The sequence below is a fragment of the Dendrobates tinctorius genome, unplaced genomic scaffold (genome assembly GCF_039654945.1).
Source record: "Dendrobates tinctorius isolate UK_male_01 unplaced genomic scaffold, ASM3965494v1 ptg000231l, whole genome shotgun sequence".
In the NCBI taxonomy this organism is placed as follows: Eukaryota; Metazoa; Chordata; class Amphibia; order Anura; family Dendrobatidae; genus Dendrobates; species Dendrobates tinctorius.
Window position 1 is genome coordinate 17,997,299 of NW_027361898.1, and position 23,069 is coordinate 18,020,367.

The following is a 23,069-nucleotide window of genomic DNA, read 5'->3' on the forward strand; positions in this document are numbered from 1 at the left end:
ACCGTAGAGGTATCCTGTACACATTTCTCTCACTGACCCCGGTCAGCATAACTCACGGTTTTCAAGACCGTCTGCTCTCTTGCCTCAGAGTCACCAGCACTGCAACATGTGCTTCTTAGAACCATTGCTCCTAGCAACCAAATTTGTAGACCTCGTCCGTTGCCCCGAGCAACAAGGCTACAGCAGTGCCCTTTGCATTCTCCACCAATTGTAAGGTAGCACTTGCTATTCACTTTGGGGACACTCGCTTGGCAGTCGATTAACCAGGTCCGGCATGGGTTTTTCAACATAAATAGTCCATGCAGTTTATTAATCAGCATAAACCATATACTACAACAGGCTTATATCCAGCAACAGAAAGTTCATGATAGAGCTCCGCTCTCTCAGACCTGTGGTCACACAGGTTGTGCAATATCCAGCAATCATGCTCTATAGCCTCACAGTTATTTCCCCCTATCCGGGGTTACCTCTTAGTTGCTTCTCACTTCGGACATCCATTCCCTCCTGGGAACTGTCACACACATGCAGGCCATTTTACACAGGCCTCCCCGGGTCAGTGGCCTCCGCACATGCTCCTCAGGAAGGCAGCACCTCTTCCAGCACGTCGGCCGGGACCTTTCCACATGGACCAATCAGATCCAGACACTCTCTCTCTTGTGACCTACCCTGGTCACCTTATATGGTCCGTAGCCACGCCCACCAGATCACATGGCTATGACCTCATTGCAGGTCCTATTTCAGACACCCAGCCATACACACATATATACAGGCTTACTATGGGCGTTAAGACACACACACGCCCCTGTTTGAGTTTGTAGGTGACTGGTTCCACCTGTCTTACCAGCCACCTGGAAGCTCTCCCTGATACACTGTAACAAAAACCTACCTCAGTAGTACCTCTGCTGATCAACACACGTTCAAGCTTCCATCCCAGGGCCACCCACCCTGGGATACATAACGGTCATTTACCATCCTGGCGTTCATCCTATCTCCATTACCACAATGGATATGCCTGTGTGCATAACCCATACAGCGCCCCCTAGCTGTCACAGCGGTCACTGCACCACAATATACAGTGGGGAAAAAAAGTATTTAGTCAGTCAGCAATAGTGCAAGTTCCACCACTTAAAAAGATGAGAGGTGTCTGTAATTTACATCATAGGTAGACCTCAACTATGGGAGACAAACTGAGAAAAAAAAATCCAGAAAATCGTATTGTCTGATTTTTTTTCATTTTATTTGCATATTATGGTGGAAAATAAGTATTTGGTCAGAAACAAGCAATCAAGATTTATGGCTCTCACAGACCTGTAACTTCTTCTTTAAGAGTCTCCTCTTTCCTCCACTCATTACCTGTAGTAATGGCACCTGTTTAAACTTGTTATCAGTATAAAAAGACACCTGTGCACACCCTCAAACAGTCTGACTCCAAACTCCACTATGGTGAAGACCAAAGAGCTGTCAAAGGACACCAGAAACAAAATTGTAGCCCTGCACCAGGCTGGGAAGACTGAATCTGCAATAGCCAACCAGCTTGGAGTGAAGAAATCAACTGTGGGAGCAAAAATTAGAAAATGGAAGACATACAAGACCACTGATAATCTCCCTCGATCTGGTGCTCCACGCAAAATCCCACCCCGTGGGGTCAGAATGATCACAAGACCGGTGAGCAAAAATCCCAGAACCACGCGGGGGGACCTAGTGAATGAACTGCAGAGAGCTGGGACCAATGTAACAAGGCCTACCATAAGTAACACACTACGCCACCATGGACTCAGATCCTGCAGTGCCAGACGTGTCCCACTGCTTAAGCCTGTACATGTCCGGGCCCGTCTGAAGTTTGCTAGAGAGCATTTGGATGATCCAGAGGAGTTTTGGGAGAATGTCCTATGGTCTGATGAAACCAAACTGGAACTGTTTGGTAGAAACACAACTTGTCGTGTTTGGAGGAAAAAGAATACTGAGTTGCATCCATCAAACACCATACCTACTGTAAAGCATGGTGGTGGAAACATCATGCTTTGGGGCTGTTTCTCTGCAAAGGGGCCAGGACGACTGATCCGGGTACATGAAAGAATGAATGGGGCCATGTATCGTGAGATTTTGAGTGCAAACCTCCTTCCATCAGCAAGGGCATTGAAGATGAAACGTGGCTGGGTCTTTCAACATGACAATGATCCAAAGCACACCGCCAGGGCAACGAAGGAGTGGCTTCGTAAGAAGCATTTCAAGGTCCTGGAGTGGCCTAGCCAGTCTCCAGATCTCAACCCTATAGAAAACCTTTGGAGGGAGTTGAAAGTCTGTGTTGCCAAGCGAAAAGCCAAAAACATCACTGCTCTAGAGGAGATCTGCATGGAGGAATGGGCCAACATACCAACAACAGTGTGTGGCAACCTTGTGAAGACTTACAGAAAACGTTTGACCTCTGTCATTGCCAACAAAGGATATATCACAAAGTATTGAGATGAAATTTTGTTTCTGACCAAATACTTATTTTCCACCATAATATGCAAATAAAATGAAAAAAAAACAGACAATGTGATTTTCTGGATTTTTTTTTCTCAGTTTGTCTCCCATAGTTGAGGTCTACCTATGATGTAAATTACAGACGCCTCTCATCTTTTTAAGTGGTGGAACTTGCACTATTGCTGACTGACTAAATACTTTTTTTCCCCACTGTACACATGCACGGACTAACATGATGTGATATGTTGTAATTAATTTTCAAATAATACATTAGATTTTACCATCTTGAGTATTGTACATTACTTGCAGGATCTATAGTTTATATGTATACACCTACAAGTTGTGGCCAAAAGTATTGACACCCTTGCAATTCTGTCAGATAATACTCAGTTTCTTCCTGAAAATGATTGCAAACACAAATTCTTTGTTATTATTATCTTCATTTAATTTGTCTTAAATGAAAAAAACACAAAAAGAATTGTCCTAAAGCCAAATTGGATATAATTCCACACCAAACATAAAAGAGAGGGTGGACAAAAGTATTGGCACTGTTAGAAAAATCATGTGATGCTTCTCTAATTTGTGTAATTAACAGCACCTGTAACTTACCTGTGGCACCTAACAGGTGTTGGCAATAACTAAATCACACTTGCAGCTAGTTGACATGGATTAAAGTTGACTCAGCCTCTGTCCTGTGTCCTTGTGTGTACCACATTGAGCATGGAGAAAAGAAAGAAGACCAAAGAACTGTCTGAGGACTTGAGAAATCATATTGTGAGGAAGCATGAGCAATCTCAAGGCTACAAGTCCATCTCCAAAGACCTGAATGTCCTTGTGTCTACCGTGCGCAGTGTCATCAAGAAGTTTAAAGCCCATGGCACTGTGGCTAACCTCCCTAGATGTGGACGGAAAAGAAAAATTGACAAGAGATTTCAACGCAAGATTGTGGGGATGATAAAGAACCTCGACTAACATCCAAACAAGTTCAAGCTGCCCTGCAGTCCGAGGGTACAACAGTGTCAACCCGTACTATCTGTCGGCGCCTGAATGAAAAGGGACTGTATGGTAGGAGACCCAGGAAGACCCCACTTCTTACCCCGAGACATAAAAAAGCCAGGCTGGAGTTTGCCAAAACTTACCTGAAAAAGCCTAAAACGTTTTGGAAGAATGTTCTCTGGTCAGATGAGACAAAGTAGAGCTTTTTGGGCAAAGGCATCAACATAGAGTTTACAGGAGAGAAAAAGAGGCATTCAAAGAAAAGAACACGGTCCCTACAATCAAACATGGCGGAGGTTCCCTGATGTTTTGGGGTTGCTTTGCTGCCTCTGGCACTGGACTGCTTGACCCTGTGCATGGCATTATGAAGTCTGAAGACTACCAACAAATTTTGCAGCATAATGTAGGGCCCAGTGTAAGAAAGCTGGGGCACTCTCAGAGGTCATGGGTCTTCCAGCAGGACAATGACCCAAAACACACTTCAAAAAGCACTAGAAAATGGTTTGAGAGAAAGCACTGGAGACTTCTAAGGTGGCCAGCAATGAGTCCAGACCTGAATCCCATAGAACACCTGTGGAGAGATCTAAAAATGGCAGTTTGGAGAAGGCACCTTTCAAATATCAGGGACCTGGAGCAGTTTGCCAAAGAAGAATGGTCTAAAATTCCAGCAGAGCATTGTAAGAAACTCATTGATGGTTACCGGAAGCGGTTGGTCGCAGTTATTTTGGCTAAAGGTTGTGCAACCAAGTATTAGGCTGAGGGTGCCAATACTTTTGTCTGGCCCATTTTTGGAGTTTTGTGTGAAATGATCAATGTTTTGCTTTTTGCTTCATTCTCTGTTGTGTTTTTTCATTTAAGACAAATTAAATGAAGATAATACCAAAGAATTTGTGATTGCAATCATTTTCAGGAAGAAACTGAGTATTATCTGACAGAATTGCAGGGGTGTCAATACTTTTGGCCACAACTGTATTTGTATTTGTGAATTGGCTTTCAATTGTGTAAAAACTTCAGATTGAAAGAAAATAGCATTTCCCTGACAAAAGCAAATAGTGACTATCTTGTCTCTCCCGATGCATCCACACGTTTCCTTCCCCTAGCAAACAGCCATAAATAGAAGAGAAGAGAGTCCGACATGCAGAAGGAAAAATGATCTTCTCTATTGCTGCAGCAGAGCCGCTGAGATGTGGTTTATGGATTATCCACATTTCCGTGACAGTCCTATGTTGGCAAATGGCTTCCACTGATCTTGCTGAAACATGTTTCCAGGTACGTATTCTTAACATGTCTTATAAGACAATATTAGCATTAGAAGGAGCACTGCCCATTTGACGACCAGGGATGGACGAAAACATTGTAAAAAAAAATTACGGATAAGTCATGCCACTGACTCGTTTTATTTGCAAGCACCGTGCCTAGAAATTGAAGATGATTACTATTTGTTTCCAGCCAATGAGAGCAGGTAGGGTCGCAAGTTTGGCATGGAGGTGTGATGCTGTAGAATGGTGCTACATGGAGAAGCTATATATATATTAGTGCTGTGTTTTCTTGCATCAAAGAATCACATCTGTATAACAGTGTGCAGATAGTAAAGACTAAGTCATATGTAAGAACTCTACATTAAATCTGAGAGGCTTGGGCCATTTCCATTCCAATTTTACCTCCATAAGGCAAGTTGGCATGAAGTGTTGTAAAACATCAATATGTGTTGCTCTTATTTATCAATAACTGTTGGGTAGTGCACTGTAAACTGGAGTCGCCAAGTCTCTTACTGCTGCAATTTGTGCTCCATGTGGAGTAGTTACAGTTCTACACTACTACACTAGAATTGCCCCAAACAACCTAACCGCAACCATCTTGTAAAAGTGGCACTTTCATACAAAATTCCTTTATTCATCTCTAATCAACATTATTCTGCTGAGTAATTACTTAAAAAGTCTATTAGATAGACATTAGGATCACTACATTGTGCCTTCTATCTGGTGTTTGTTTTTAAAAAATGCTCAAAACACTAACCACACTAACCACACAAATATTCTTATTGAGTAAAGGCAGTTTCTGTTAATAGTAGCAGATTCTGTAATATTAAATGGCAAACCTGGATTATAGTGAAGATGCTCCACCCTTTTGGGGGACCTATGTGTCCTGTATCACCAATCATCTACTTACTGTTGCGCTTCCTATCAAGTTATTTTAAAAATGCATCTGGTTCAATAAAGAAAATGAAGACATTTATATGTGTAGTCTATACGATAATCATGTACGACAATCATGAAGGTCCATTTCTCCTTAAAAATGTAAGGAAGTTTCTGGTTTGGCTGTCTCCTTAACTTCTACCTATTCAGTGGTTGTAATAGGGGTTATGTGGGATGATGGCCCACTATAATTGCTTTGATCAGGACTCTCCACCAACCTTAATTTGGTCCTGTTGAAGGGTAAAATATACTGTAACTCAGCTGCATTGTTTATGGCCACCCAACATAGCTATAGTAACATGATTGGATCTGCTAAACAGAATACATGAAATTATGAAGATCACAGTATTTATAGACATGTTAATGATAGGCAAAACATCTCATATAGATTAGGAGTGCTAGAGGAGAAACATCCATACAAGCCTCCACAGCCGTCTTGCCCTGCACCGGAATATTCTTTGACGTAAGTTCTTTCTCCAGTCCAGCACTGAGACCTTACCACCCATGCATACGTATTGCAATTTGAGGAAAATAATGATGTAACTGTAGTTTGTTCTTTAACCTCCTAGAATTTTTTCTATTTCCTAAAATATACAGTCATGGCCAAAAGTATTGACACCCCTGCAATTCTGTCAGATAATATTCAGTTTCTTCCTGAAAATGATTGCAAACACAAATTCTTTGGTATTATTATCTTCATTTAATTTGTCTTAAATGAAAAAACACAAAAGAGAATGAAGCAAAAAGCAAAACATTGATCATTTCACACAAAACTCCAAAAATGGGCTGGACAAAAGTATTGGCACCCTCAGCCTAATACTTGGTTGCACAACCTTTAGCCAAAATAACTGCGACCAACCGCTTCCGGTAACCATCAATGAGTTTCTTACAATGCTCTGCTGGAATTTTAGTCCATTCTTCTTTGGCAAACTGCTCCAGGTCCCTGATATTTGAAGGGTGCCTTCTCCAAACTGCCATTTTTAGATCTCTCCACAGGTGTTCTATGGGATTCAGGTCTGGACTCATTGCTGGCCACCTTAGAAGTCTCCAGTGCTTTCTCTCAAACCATTTTCTAGTGCTTTTTGAAGTGTGTTTTGGGTTTTTGTCCTGCTGGAAGACCCATGACCTCTGAGGTAGACCCAGCTTTCTCACACTGGGCCCTAAATTATGCTGCAAAATTTGTTGGTAGTCTTCTGACTTCATAATGCCATGCACACGGTCAAGCAGTCCAGTGCCAGAGGCAGCAAAGCAACCCCAAAACATCAGGGAACCTCCGTCATGTTTGACTGTAGGGACCATGTACTTTTCTTTGAATGCCTCTTTTTTCTCCTGTAAACTCTATGTTGATGCTTTTGCCCTAAAAGCTCTACTTTTGTCTCATCTGACCAAAGAACATTCTTCCAAAATGTTTTAGGCTTTTTCAGGTAAGTTTTGGCAAACTCCAGCCTGGCTTTTTTATGTCTCGGGGTAAGAAGTGGAGTCTTCCTGGGTCTCCTACCATACAGTCCCTTTTCATTCAGATGCCGACGGATAGTACGGGTTGACACCGTTGTACCCTCGGACTGCAGGGCAGCTTGAACTTGTTTGGATGTTAGTGGAGTTTCTTTATCCAACATCCGCACAATCTTGCGTTGAAATCTCTTGTCAATTTTTTTTTTCCGGCCACATCTAGGGAGGTTAGCCACAGTGCCATGGGCTTTAAACTTCTTGATGACACTGCGCACGGTAGACACAGGAACATTCAGGTCTTTGGAGATGGACTTGTAGCCTTGAGATTGCTCATGCTTCCTCACAATTTGGTTTCTAAAGTCCTCAGACAGTTCTTTGGTCTTCTTTCTTTTCTCCATGCTCAATGTGGTACACACAAGGACACAAGACAGAGGTTGAGTCAACTTTAATCCATGTCAACTGGCTGCAAGTGTGATTTAGTTATTGCCAACACCTGTTAGGTGCCACAGGTAAGTTACAGGTGCTGTTCATTACACAAATTAGAGAAGCATCACATGATTTTTTGAACAGTGCCAATACGTTTGTCCACCCTCTTTGTTATGTTTGGTGTGGAATTATATCCAATTTGGCTTTAGAACAATTCTTTTTGTGTTTTTTCATTTAAGACAAATTAAATGAAGATAATAATACCAAAGAATTTGTGTTTGCAGTCATTTTCAGGAAAAAACTGAGTATTATCTGACAGAATTGCAGGGGTGTCAATACTTTTGGCCATGACTGTAAAAGGAAAGATGTACATGGTTATTTTTTTTGCATGTTACAATTTTATCTAATCACTAAGCATAAGCCTAAAGCTCTAAGTCTAACCTTAAGTTTAAACCAATTAATTATGCTGAGTTTTTTAATTTTGTTGCTGAAAGCAGCAGCCGATGACAAATCCACCTGAATAATTACGCTCTACATAAGCTGGCTACAAAAAGGATGATAGACTCAATACTCGCGGCAAACAGTAATAAGTAATAACGATATCCTTAACGACATACCAGAACACATGGAAGCAGATCCACCCTTCTATACTAAAGCCGGTACAGGTTTCCATAGACATGTACAGGTCCGCGCACAGCTGTAATGCAGATCAATGTGTAAGTACCCGTACATGTACCTAGAATGGGACTCGAACTCATCACATATAATCACATCAGGGATTTCTAACACTTTTAGGTACAGCTTACCTGATTGATCCTTCTGATATCTGTGCAGGCACTATATATATAGCTCACACATGGACCCCCCATTATGGCTGTGTGCAGAAACTTTTTCTTATGATGATTAAACGTTGGAAAAGTTGAAGTTTTTACATAAATAAGAGCATATCAAGGAAAATACCACTGTGGTACAGGCTATATATAATATTACTTTCAGTCAGCTCTATATGGCTATTTACAGATATGGGTATTTTTTCACTTTTCAAACAGGAAATGTGTACGGATGTGATACTTCTGAGGAATGACAATGCAACTTTATCTCCAATGAAAAGGGAAGGTTGCTGTATCGTTTAATGCTTCAGGCTGTAGTAAATAAAAACTAAAATATATTGTATATCATCTATACAACACACACAGGCATTGAAGAGATGAAAGAACCATTGCAGAATTTTTTTTTATTTCAGCTCTGAAGTGGTGCCACTAATCTAAGTTCTCTGACACTAGTATTATACCTAATAGTCACCATCTTCAGCTGTTCCCAGCGCTACTCCAGTCCTGCGCCATCATCTTGTCACCACAACTTCTAACTAACCGGAAGTCAGAGGTAACGATCACAAGCTCTCAATGTAAGTCTGAGAGCCTCATTCTGGCATCGTTCTGGCTCTCATAGACTTACATTGAGTAGTGACTTCCGGCTCACCCAGCAAACACTGGAGTGATCCAGCTGGTCACAAACTGCAGAAGACAACTGGAGTGATGCTGATAGCAGAAGAAGATGGCAGGTGGTAAGAATGAAACTAGGGGCAGGGAACTTAGATTAGAAGCACCACTCCATCACTGCAATAAAAAAGCTGGAGTGGTGCTTTAAAGAGAGCCATGGTTTTAGTCAAAAGCATAGTTCAGGCTCCTGGTGAATAAGGTAAAATTTACATGAAGGCATCTGATATATAAGCTTTGTTAAAAAAAATGTTAGTGTCCTCACATTAGAGAATTTCAATTTTTTGGTCCTCTCAGCCTACATTTGAGGTGCAGCCACAACCTCTACACATAATATACTTTTTTGGTTTTAATGCGGCCTGCACAAGCACCACCGCTTTGTTATTCTCCTCCACTGTAAGTTACCTGAGACAATGCGCTGTACTGGGTCTCTAGACATCCATCTACATCATCTATAAACTGAATAGTGTATATATACAGTGGCATGTAAAGTTTAATGAATTTCTGGTCAAAGCAAGTTGAAGTTGAAATGATCTCTAAAAGACCTAAAGTTAAAGATGACACATGCTTAGTAGCACCCCTTTTTGAAAATATCACTGTTTGTAAATGCTTTTGTTGTCAGGGAAGTGTCTTTCAATTCTTGTTTGAGGGATTTTCATCCATTCTTCCTTGGAAAGTTCTTCCAGTTCTGTGAGATTCCTGGATCGTCTTGCATGCACTGCTATTTTGAGGTCTAGCCACAGATTTTCAATGATGTTCAGATCAGTGGACTATAAGGACCATTGTAAAACCTGCAGCTTGCACCTTTTAGTTTCAACGGTTTTATTGAAAAGGAAACATCATTAAACATGAAATACATTCACATTAGAGTACAAGGATCCCCTCGCAGGTGGAAGTACATAGGAAAAGACACAATATGTCATACGTTATCCTTGAATTCGTTATCTTAATTTTTAAATATTTGTAGAAAAACAAATATAACATGACTAATCTAATCTAACAGAATGGGGAGGGAAAGAGGGGAGTGTATGATGAGTGAAGATAATAAAGATGAATAGACGTGAGATACTAGAGAGTTTGTTTTAGAGACCATAACTGTAAGAGTCAATTACCTTGTCAGCACGCTATGTGGATAAGGATATCATCCTGGAGAGGTCCGTCACCCCCATGGGCCTGAATCCAGAGAATCAGATCTGATGGCTTCTATTTTCTCGTATAACATTATCAAATTAACCCTTCTCTTCACCTGCGTTATTGATAGCGTACTAGTCTTCCATCTGATAGCTATGTGGTTTCTCGTTGCCAATGCAATAAAGTCAATAAGACGGCAAGTCCCATTATTAGCATTGATTGTTCTGTCTCCCAGCAGAAGTACTGACGGCGACAGAGGCAATTTCTTACTCAGTAAATTGTCAATTAGTTTTACCACATCTTTCCATAGAGACTTTACTATTGGGCATGTCCACCATATGTGGAGGGTATCTCCACTATCCGTGCACCCTCTAAAACAATTACCAGGGACTGAGTGGTAGATATTGTGCAGGAAGCTAGGTACGTAGTGAACCCTATGGAACAGTTTAAGGGATGTTTCAGTAAGTGAAACTTGATTGCTATCCCTCATTATATTCTCGCAACACCTGTACCACCTTTGAGGTGTGAAGGAAACTTGTAGATCCGCCTTCCACTGCTCCATAGATTTCAATTTAGAGCCGTCTCTAGGTTGATTAAATATAGAATAGAGTTGGGATATAAAGCCATTACCCAGGGGGTCATATAACCATGTTAACTCATACGTTGTAGGTTTTATGTTTGGTGAGCCTACTGTTTGCAAAAAGTGGAAAATTTGTTCCAGTCTGAAAGCCTCAGACCTCGGGACTTGATATTTTGCAACAAACTCTTGTTTTGACATTAGTTTAAATTGAGTCGATAAATTTTTCAGCCTAGTTAATTTATTCTGCTGCCACCACATGTGATTCCGAGACGCAATTCCTGGCGGAAGCATAGGGTTATTAAACAGATTTAAGAGTGGGAAGGGGTGAGATTGTAGTGCGAATTGGAATCTGTTTGCCCTCCAGAGACGCAGGGAGTGAAAAATATACGGTGAATGTAAAGCCAGATCCTTCGGTAAGGGTCCTGTGGCGCAGATTAGGCTCTCCAAGGAATAAGGTGCTATCTGTGAGTTTTCTGTTTGTGGCCAGATGGGGGCATGTTGTTCTGCGCTGACTCCTGCCAGCTGGGAAATCTGGGCCGCCCTGTAATAAAGAGAAAAGTTTGGCAGAGAGACTCCTCCCTGTCTTTTGTGTCTGAACAAAATTTGCTGGGAGATACGGGGCTTTTTATTATTCCAGATAAAACGTGTTATGTGCGAGTTTATCACTTTGAAGGTCAGCAGAGGCACTGGAATGGGCAGAGATCGTAACAAATATAAGAATGGAGGCAAGGTGACCATTTTAATCGAATGGACTCTTCCCAAATAGGAGAGAGACGGGGAGGACCACTTTGATAAGGATTGCGTTAATTTTTGGAGAAGAGGGGCATAGTTATGCTTAAATAACGTGGATTTGGATAGTGTAAGGTTGATTCCTAGGTAGGTAATATAGTGTTCGCATGGCGGAAATGGAAGTTTTCTAATATTGAGGCTTGTTCAGTAGGGGAGGTATTAAGGAACATGTCTTCTGATTTATCAACGTTGACCTTCAAACCAGAAATTTCCTTAAAGTGTTTAAGTGTATTTATAAGGTTAGACAGGCACAAATGGGGGTTCGTCAGAGTCAAAAGAAGGTCGTCGACAAACGGACTGACCTTATATTCATGTTTACCTATAGTTTGGCCTGTGATATCAGGGTGTAGGCGAATCTTTTGCGCCAATGGCTCCATTACCATAGCAAATATGTTAGGCGTCAGGTTTCTGCGTCTGCTCTGCAGGAATCCAGACCCTTACATTCTGCGGTCTCCTGCTGTTTATCTATCGCAGAGGAGATTGCCTTGCAGCAAATCTCTCCAGGGGCTAAGTCCCTCTGTCCTCCTACTGAGCATGCTCATGAGACGATTTCCCATTGGAGATCGGGAGTCATGTGCTCAGGTCCTGCTCCAGATCTCATTGGTCCATCTTGGAGATCTGGAAGCTTCCGGAAGGTCCCGGCTGCTATAAAAAGCGCGCATGGCCATTCCGCCATGCGCTAGTATAGTCTCTAGCTGCTACTGTGTAAATGATGATGGATGTATGATTCTGGTGAATGACTCATTTGAAACCCCTTCCCTCTGATATAACATATGTGGACAGGGACTAAGTTTAGAGTCAGCACCAGCGCGCCACTACTACATCATCCACAGTTTCTAGCATCAGACATTGTGCTTGTGTACTAGCTTTGTCGTCTAGCGGCAGTGTCCTACACCGTGCTGCAGTTGCAGCCCTCCTTGGCGTCCGCAGTTGCAACATCGCACGCACGGTATGTCTAGAGGGATGCCATTCCGCTGTCTTTGGCTCTGCTCCTGTGACCAGATACCGTGTGTGCATTTACTCTGAGTACTGTGACTCTAACAGGCTCAGCCTTATTGTATTTGCCTTTGTTGGCACCTCTGTGACTTAACAGAGATTGCTCTGCGCACCTGGGTGACGTTTAACCCACGTGCGCATTTCTGCCATATTGCTTGCCTGCCACCACTTAGCAGCAGTCATATCATCGAACGCACTTTATTATTATTTTTATTTAGTGCGTTCCGCCGTTCCTAACATTATGCTAGCGCCAGAGTCTGGCTTGTGATGGCAGAACAGCAGCAACGCTTACAGTATATTCAGCAGCTGGAGGGTGTTATGATTGAGTCACCGAGGAGGAAAAAACAAAACACAAGCTCAGCCCAGAAAATCAGAGAGGTTGGAAACTAGCGGATTGCAGACCCCTAATCCTATCACACAACTAGTAGTAGCCGTGGAGTGTTCCTACGGTGATCCTAGACACCTCATCACAGCCGGAGATCTAAATAAGCCTAAAGAGAGAAAAGGGCAAAACTGACTGCCCCAGAGCAGACCCCAAAGCAATAGGCAGCCCCCAACATATAATGACGGTGAAATAAGATGAAAACACTAACACAGATAGAAAGATAGGTTGAGCAAACGATGGGGCCCAAGCTAACTAAAAAGGACAGGACAGAAAAGCTGCTGTCTGCAATCCGAGAAAACCCTGCTAAAAATATTATCAACACAACTGATAAGCAAAAAGGACCCTGAAGTCACTAGACTTCAAACCCTATATCAGCACTCAGAATATTCTGAAAGTAGAGCAAAAGAGAACACTGATCAAGGAATAAGAATCCAGCACACCCCCGGCCGGGGATGGCTGAACTAAAAAAACAAGGTAAACAAAACCAAAACTAATAAGTTCAAGAGCAGAGCAAAAACTTATCTTTGGGAAGCAGGAATCAGACTGGTCTCCATAAATCCAGCAGAGAAATCACCAGCCACTCAGAAGGGCGTCGGATGCCTTATATCCAGTCTGAAGTTCCCGTTACCCAGTCACAATCCACCTGATCAGGTGTTTGGTTTCTTTCATCCAAATCAGCCTCAATACCTTCCTTCACCAGAAGAGGGAGATCCTCGGACAAAAAAGGTGAATGAACAGATGAGCTCACAACAGGAGGGCTGGTTGGCTACTCTTGAGAGTGCTATCTCAGCTGCGAAATCCACTGAAGCTGCTGTACAGGCAATCGCAGACGCGGTTTCACGTATGTCCACGTCCTCCCACTCGCTGACAGTTGCCCGCCTCCCGTTGCCCGATAAATTTTCTGGCGATGGCGCCTCCTGTAGGGGTTTCTTCAGCCAGTGCTCTATCCAGCTGGAGTTACTGGCTGCGCAATTCCCTACGGAATGGGCCAAGGTGAGGTTTATTGTTTCCCTTCTGTCGGGCAAGGCGTTGGAGTGGGCTACGCCACTATGGGAGCGTCGTGACCTAGAGGTTTGGACCGCTGCTCAGTTTTTAACAGCTATTAAGCAGGTCTTCCTGGGACCACTGGTCACGCACGACACCTCTCTTCAGCTACTTGCTTTGACTCAGGGTTCCCTCTCGGTTAGTCAGTATGCCGTTCGTTTTCGGACACTGGCTTCCGAGCTGGAGTGGTCTGACAAAGCCCTCATCCCTGTGTTTTGGAGAGGTTTGATGGAGCATGTTAAGGATGCTCTCTCTACCAGAGAGGTTCCTGGAAGTTTGGAAGAGCTGATTGCCATTTCCACCCACATTGATCTCCGTTTTTCGGAGCGCGGCCTGGAGAGTGCTCAATCCAAATGGAAGGTTACCTCAGTTCCCAACTTTTTTGAGTCTCTGGAACCACGCCGAGCAGCATCATCCATTCTTTTCTCCAAATCATTGGTCCTTCGGGCAATGTCTTGAATTTGTTGCGTGAAATTATCCACAGCAGATGATAACTCGGCTCTGAACGTTTTCTGAATGGTGGCCAGGTGATCCTCCATTGTCATTGGGATCATGTTTGTTGAGGTGGCCAGATCAGTTTGCTGTGATCTTTGAGGAGAGCCCTTGGAGCCCAGTGAAGCTGATTTTGACGCCGACATAGTGTGACTTGTTGGTTTTGTACGTTGAGACAATAGTTGTGTGATTGATCGAGTATTGATCTTTGAAGAAGTAGATTTTTTGGGGCGCATTGCTCAGACACCTCCTGCATTCTGAAAGTCAGCGCATGACAATTACTTATAGGAGACAGCGCATATTTGTGCCCATGGCGACAGACCTAGTGTTCCATTATCATACTCCACCAGGAATGTCCATGCCCTCCGAGTTGGATTTTAGTAAGATATGGGGTAAACTTTATAGGACATAGTATGTCTCTAGTGCAGCTCTGTTGTAATACCCCTTTAATATTTCAGAAATGTGGGGACGGGCGAACCAGAAAATCAAAGCGACAGAAGATATTGCCAGTCCATCCATGTTGGATTTTAGCAGAATATGGGGTAGATCTTGTAAGACACAATATGTCTCAATTGTTGCTCTGTTGCAGACTCAATGAACTGTGTACCCCTTTAATATTTTAGGAGTGAGGGGGTGGGAGGCCCAGCATATCAAGCCAGCAGAAGATATTGTGGCACAAAAAAGGAAAAAGAGTTAATAAGGGTAATAGTGCCAGTTGGCCAGCAGATGGAGCCTGTTATGAATGGGTCACCGAGGAGAAAAAAGCAAAACAAGCTAAGTGACTGAAAACCAGAGAGGTTGGTAACTATGCAGATTGCAGATCCCTGATCCTACCACACAACTAGCAGCAGCTGTGGAGCATACCTACGATGTTCCTAGATGCTTCGTCACAGCCAGAGGACTAAATAAGCCTGAAGCAGAAAAGGGGAAAACTAACTGCCCCAGAGCAGACCCCAAAGGAAAGACAGCCCCCACACTTGTATTGACGGTGAAACAAGATGAAAGCACAAACACAGGCAGGAAAATAGGCTGATCAAACGATGGGGCCCAAACTAATTAGAAAGGAAAGGAAAGGAAAGACACTGTCTGAAACCTACAAAAAACCCTACAAAAATAATGTTCAACTCTTCTGATAGCAAAATTAACCCTGAAGTCACTAGACTTCTCCCACTATATCAGCACTCTGAAATATTCTGAGACAGAGCAAAAAGAGACCAAACTAGTAAGGGACAAAAAGCAAATTGGCAAATACAGATAAATAAGAGTGGAAATTCAGCGCAGCCCCCAGCCGGGGCTGGCTGACCACACAAAAAACTGAATAGACCAACAAAATCAAGTGTGAACATTAGCAGAAAAACTTAGCTTTAGATGACTGGAACAGAGCTGAAAACCAAAAGCTGACAAGCCAGAAGGAATCACCAGCAACAGAATAAGGCGTCGGCTGTCTTAAATCCAGTCTGAGATTCCTGAGGTCCAATCGTCATCCTCATTATCAGGTGGCAGATCTCTACTGATTAAATCAGCCTCACTACTTCCTGTTACCACCAGAGGGAGTCTGGAAGGAGAACTCACAACTGGTGAACCAGAGAATGAACTCACAACAGGAGCCCCTGTCAGTGTAATGTGAGGCAGCTGCTGAGAAATATCTCTCACTGTGCCTGTTAAACAGCTTATGTATATGTAATCCGTGTGCTCTAGATCTTCTCAAACAGCTGTAGCTACACTTATTGTTGCCTCAAGAAAAGAGCCTTTATATGGGGAAGCAGGTGTCCACTAGTGTGTCACCAGTCTGTTTTGCAGAAGTTCCTTTTGGTGTCTGGCCCACCAGCTTCCCTGGGCACGGCTCCCTCTCCCCCAGCCTCCCGGATATCTGTATGAACTCTGGTCTGCCTGCCCTCTCGTGCACTGATAATCCTCCTGTCACCACAGGGGGAGGGGGGAAGCATCCGACTGCTCACCTCAGCATTTTTCTGGTTTCATTAAGCATTATAATCATGAAATGTGAAATTCCTGGATGTTTTTTTCTACTGTGTCATCCTGGTTACCATATCATTATTTTTATAATCTAATTATTTTTGCACAGTGCACTTTCATCCTTTGGATTGCCATTAGTATCGGTATGATTTTTGTTTTATGTTGCTACATTATGCTATCAAATATTGGCCTTTGATTTGTTACATCTGAGATAAATGTAGCCAGAGCACATCCATTTCCTTAATTTTATCTTTTCCCACCCCTCTTTCCTTCCCCCATTTTCACTTTCTAATTTGTGTTTCCTATGATTTAATATATAAATAATAAAGAAATATAAATTGTACAGTGTGTACAATGTTATTATCTGCTTAATTTTTTGGATAGAGTTCCGTAGGTTTATACTCACTGAAATTTTGCTTGGTCTCCCAGACCTTATCTTGATCTCCAATGTTGCTGGTAACTGACATTTCTTAATTACATTTTGAACTGAGGAAAGGGCAACTTGAAAACGGCTTTGCTATCTTTTTACACACTTCTCCTGCTTTGTGGGCCTCCACCATTTTCAGAGTGCTAGGCAGCTGCTTAGAAGAACACCTAGCTGCTGTTTTTTGGCACAAGGTTAGAGGAGGCTGGGTTTTTATAAAGCTGGGAAATTTGCATCATCTGGCTTTTCCTAACAATGATAGTGAACATGCCATAACCCTAACTGGCTAATTAAGGTCTGAAATGTTGGTCAAAGTTACCTGAACACACATCTCCAAGTGTGTCCAAACATTTGCATAGGCCCATTTTACTTTTTGTAATTTTTTAAATGTAAAAAACAATATATATTTACCTAAAATACAAATGAAATGTCTCATAGTTAACTTTAGCCCTGTAAGAGATAGTTTAATCTTCAACTTGCTTAAAAGTAATTTTGACCAGGGGTGCCCAAACTTTTTCATGCCACTGTAATATACAGTAGTGTATACATCAGGAAACTTTGCTATTTGCAAAAAATAATGGAATAGATAAAAGAGCATCCGATGAATACAGCAACCTTCATTTGGAAATAGGTAGATTTGCTTTTTATGCACGGCCAATTAATAATACTCATGTATATGATTGTCCTGAGTTTTCTAAAATATGGTTCTAATTCTAAGGTTTTTTTCCCCTAGAATATGTATGAAATGAAATGTCAACATAACGCCATGCATTTCGTTCCGAAGAGACTGCCAGACAGTTTGAAGACACTAGATCTATCTTATAACCTCGTTCAAGAACTAACACATATATCTATATCAAATCTGCTTAATCTTGAGAATTTCAACATTGAACATAATCACCTGGAAACCATTGAAAATGGCGCACTGGATGCTTTATTACGACTTCAGTCTCTTAACCTTGCATCTAACAGATTGCATAAACATTATTTATCTAACAAAGGCATTTTTGGCAGTTTACAAAGTCTAAAAAGATTAAATCTTGCACATAATAACTTGGATAGTGATATGGTACACTGCTATCTGTCAAACATTACTTCACTAGTAAATTTGGATTTGTCATGGAACACAATTGCAATTTTGTTCTCCAAAATGTTTGATGGGGTTCCACGGCTGGTAGAGTTAAATCTTTCCAATAACTACATAGCAGAGATAGACGGCGGCACATTTGACTCACTGCGGCATCTAAGGGCTCTGGACCTCGCTAAGAATGCTATAACTTGCATTTCAAGCTTTGATCTCCCTCAGCTACATTTACTGAACCTGAGTTCAAATTCCCTTAGGTTCTTTCTTAGTCAGAATTCTCAAAAATTCTACCAATTACGAAATTTAGACCTAAGCAAAAACAATCTGGTGAGATTTCCAATTCTGCCCAAAATCAACATGGTGCAGCATCTTAATCTCTCAAGGAACAATATCGTTGAGTTGTCCATTTTATCCAGTGAAACTGAAGAAAACTTAGAAATGACCTCCTGGCATGACACCATCTCTTATCTGGATCTTCTCAGTAATGTGGAAAACATAACCTCACATTTGACAAACATTATGGATTTGGATCTTAGTTACAACCATCTAACCTCAATTCCTTGGCAATTTCTATCCTACATCGGCTCACTTCAAAATGTTAACATGGCCGAAAACTGCCTACAAGACATGTCTGGTGCCTTCTACTATGAGATGTCACATGAAAACAGAACATCTAGTATTACAGCTCTCCGCACTTTGAAGACGCTAGATATCCATGGAAATTTTATTACTTACATCCCACCATGGTTGTTTGATTTGCTGCCTGAAATTGAGGAAATTAATCTTAAGAACAATAACATTAGGTTTTGCGTTCCTGAAGAAACAGACTACTCCACAGTAAATGCCTGCACCACGTTCTCTGGAGCTCATCATCTCCGGTATTTAAATCTGCAAAACAATAACATTACACGCCTTCCACCAAATGTATTTCTACACGGACCTTTACATTTTCTAGATCTGTCAGACAATGTAGGGTTAAACATACATGAAGGCGCTCTAACTGAGGTTCAGCAGTCCCTCCAGATGATATCACTGAAAGGGAACTTTATGAATGACTCGCAGACAAACCTTCCCTGTATAAAATGGCTGAAAACACTGGATTTATCTAGTAACAGACTTACTGTGATTCCAGACCATCTACAGTGTTCCGTATTGGAGAGTCTGAATATCCAGAATAATGCTATGCATCTTCTGGATGAAACAACAGTTCTTGACAGGATGAAAAGTCTGAGACTGATGTTTGTCAGTGGTAACCCATTTGACTGCTGCTCCCTTACCTGGTTGGATCCTCTGCTGGATTCTGGAATCAAAATTCTAGATCTTGAAAACACAAATTGCATTTATGCAGATACTAACATGAGTGTACCTGTCAATAATTACTCTTACATCCAGAGCCAATACTGCCCCCCGAAAACAATGCTAAAGCTCCATATAATTCTCATCATCATTGTAATGGTATTTCTCGTTGTCTCCATAGCTTGTATTCTTACAACTGGTAATCGAAAGGTTCGTCTTTCAAAGAAATTTAGGAGTAACAAAGTATTGCCTGAAATTCCAAGACAAATTCAGAAAATAAAATCTGAGGCAAAGGAAGTGTGCTTCACTGTCAGTAGTAAAGGAACATTTTGAAAGAATCATGTACTTTCACGTGGCTCTTGCTCATTCTATACCAGAAGACACAAACAAAATCATTAACCTTACAGTTCCATAGGAATAGGCCTCTTACTCTTGGTTACATAGAAGACCATCCAACAATCATTTCATACTGGTCATCTGCCAGCCAAAACATTGCTAATTTTTGGTACAATATAACAACATCCATTTTTTATTATGGTAAAGCATTAAAGGGAATCTGTCAGCAGGTTTTTGCTATGTAATCTCAGTGCAGCATGAGGCAGGGGTTAAAACACTAAATTTAGCGATGTGTCACTTACAAGGCTGTGTGCTGTTTACTTACAATGAAGGTTTCAATCACCAGGAGATAATCACTGCCTGGACAACAGCTCACGTGAGCCCTGGTCTGGAGCATGTCCCCTCCTCTGATAAGCAGCTCACTACTAACTGACAATGTACATAGAATGATATGGTGTGGATGAGATTTGCGCTAGGAGCTCTGCAATATGCTATATCTAAAAACTCTGATTTCATCACAATGGCTGCACCCAGAAAGCTAAGTGATACATTGTTGGAATCAGGGTCTCTTACTACATTATACTGCTCTTAGATGAGGTAGCAAAAACCTGGTGACAGATTTCCTTTAACCTATCCATACACATTGGATATCTGTTAACCAATAAACCACCTAAAGGAGAGGAGGATTAGACAATATTAGGCAACATGGGGGTATTATTTCCTGCAGGAACAAACCATTGACTATCTGACAATCCAGTATTCAGCATGCTTTTCCACAGTGGAAGTTATTAGGCTGTCCCCATACACATAAGATAATCAGATTAAATTACTGGGTTCTGCTTAAAGTCCTTTTACATAGACTGATGCAAATTTTACTACAATTGTTCAGCTCCCATACCGGTTGTATTTTGTCTGCAGCACATCATATTTACACAGCGAGATGCCCTACTGAGGACCATGATATTTAGAGATCACATAATCGATCCAGTAAACCATTAAATAAGTGTTTTGCTTCTTTGCTGAATATTTGGTGTAATGTTCACACAGGCTGGGAACTAAAGTTCTAATAAACGATCGTTCAGGCAATTATCAGCCTCTATAAAGGGTCCTTAATTCCATTTTCTCTAGCAGTATTTAATATAAATCGGTATCCAGTATATCCTATTTCCAGTTAAAGTGTTCATCAAGAAGATAAAGCAGTGGAAGCCATCCTTTTCCTTTCCACAAATCATTTCTTGAAGTACTGATATTGCCTTCAACAAACTCACAATCACGCAAAACAAGGGAATTTTGTAAAAAAGGGGAAAGTGGGAAGATGAGAATTCTGTATTGCAGGTTACGATACTTCATATTAATAGAATCAGGGTCCATTTTTTCCCCCAAATGCTAAGGGATCCTCTAGTGGCCTTAAGTTCTGACACAATATTGAGTCGCAATGCTCAAGCAGTGCTATGAAGGTGCACCAACTCATTCGAGAAAATAGATAACACACAAAACCGCAACTGACCCTGCGAGTTCCTATACAGTCCATAGTGGTTCCTGCGTGAGCAGAGATAGGCCTAACCACAGACTAGTCGATGGCCACTCGGACCTATGCCGCCTCAAAAGCAGATGAGTGCTTCACATTCCTCCTTAAAAACGGAGGGGAGAGCAAATGCAAATCGCCTATTGAAAGGAAAATGTACTGAAATAGAAAGAGATCCCAGAGTGACTAAAAAACCCACAAAATACAATATAAAGGATTAAATTCATACTCTTAAGGAATATGCCACCTACTTCCTAAAAATAAATAGAAAATAGGTGCAGGGTAAAGAACTATCAGCAGAGAGAAAGTATATAAAGCTGCACCCAAAAGGTGACAAAGCAGATAAATGAGTAAATAAAAACACTTGTTACCTTAAAAAGACTGAAGCAAGGATGAAACAAACTAAGCACTCAGAAAAAAAGGTGTATCTGTTGTGGCTCGGCAGACAGAAGCAGACCCCAAAGCATAGGCTCAAGGTTTCGAACCCAGACACGTGACAAGCAGAAGACAATCCTATTAGAGCTTACAAAGACAAAACATTACAACAGATTTCTGTTGTGAGCATGTGGCTGTCTTACTTTTGGCTGCTGTAGTTAATATTATGTACCAATAGCTCCAAGACATTATTAAAAAGTTGGACCCAGGCTCTGACATAGTAATGTCCAAGTCCAGAAGAGAATGAACCAATATAGAGACGAGTTTGCAGTGAAACAGACCAAATAGTACCAATTACACATTCTATTGTGTGCAATAAAAGATGTATTAAAAGGGGTATTCCCATCTAATAATGTTATTAGCAAATACCTCCAATCTGAAATGTAGTATATTTTTCTGATTTGCCATATCTCTTTCCTCATGTGCAGGCATTGCAGGACCTTAGGTATCCATGGTTACAACCACAAGCAGCTAGCTAACCGTCACTACATCAGTGGTCATAACTATGGATACCTAAGGTTCTGCAATGCCTGCACATGAGGAAAGACATAGCGAATCAGAAAAACTATACTACATTTCTAATTGGACGTATTTGCCAATATTATTATTATTATACCTACTATATACTGGGATAGGATCTTGGAGATGGGAATACCCCTTTAAGCAATTAAAAACAGACAAGCATCTGTCCTGTGTAGATGAACCAATTCCTTTGTATACCCCAAAAATCCCAATCCAACAAGGAGGTGAGCTGTTATGGAAACTTAGGCACCAATTAATTATTATTTATTATTATAGCGCCATTTATTCCATGGCGCTTTACATGTGAAAAGGGGTATACATAATAAAAAATAGGTACAGTAATCTTAAACAAAACAAGTCATGACTGGTTCAGGAGGAGAGAAGACCCTGCTCGCGAGGGCTCACAGTCTGCAAGGGATGAATGAGGATACAATAGGCAAGAGCTGGTCATGCAGCGGTTTGGTGGATCGGTGGTTGCTGTAGGTTGTAGGCTTGTTGGAAGAGGTGAGTCTTCAGGTTCCTATTGAAGGTTTCCATGATAGGTGAGAGTCTGTTATGTTGGGGTAGAGAGTTCCAGAGTAGGGGGGATGTGCAGGAGAAAGCTTGTATGCGATTGTGGGAAGGAGATCAAAACTGGAGCTTTTACGCCAGTCTTGATGAACAGTGTGCTTAATGAATTTAGTGCCTCTTTCAGCTGCCATGCACCACTGATGTACACCAGTCATTTCTGTCTTAATTTACTTAATTATGCTTGTGAGGTGAACTATGACGAATTTAATGGATGCGCGTGGCCATGCCACCTCCCCACAAAGCTTTCTTCATTTTTCAAAAAAGTGGTGGAGCTGAGGCGGAGTGCTGTAAGAATACAAAATGTCTATACATTTTTTACACAAAAATTTTGCAACATTTCAAGAATTCTCTTGAAAATAATAGTAATTGTACGCACGTGTCGGATTCCCCCTGTTTGGTGTGGGCTCCGGCGATGAGCCCGCACCTTTTCAAGTACATGACAGCTGATCAATTTAGCT

General features: G+C 41.6%; 1 protein-coding gene across 1 annotated transcript; it reads left to right on the forward strand.

Annotated features, from left to right (window-relative positions):
• Positions 1-4,610: 4,610 nt before the first annotated feature.
• LOC141059768 (transforming growth factor beta activator LRRC32-like) lies at positions 4,611-20,645 on the forward strand. The gene is made up of 2 exons (XM_073555892.1): positions 4,611-4,731; positions 17,577-20,645. Exons 1-2 carry the CDS (start codon positions 4,612-4,614, stop codon positions 19,554-19,556), a joined length of 2,100 nt encoding a protein of 699 aa, XP_073411993.1. The 5' UTR covers position 4,611; the 3' UTR covers positions 19,557-20,645.
• The last annotated feature ends 2,424 nt before the right edge of the window (positions 20,646-23,069 follow it).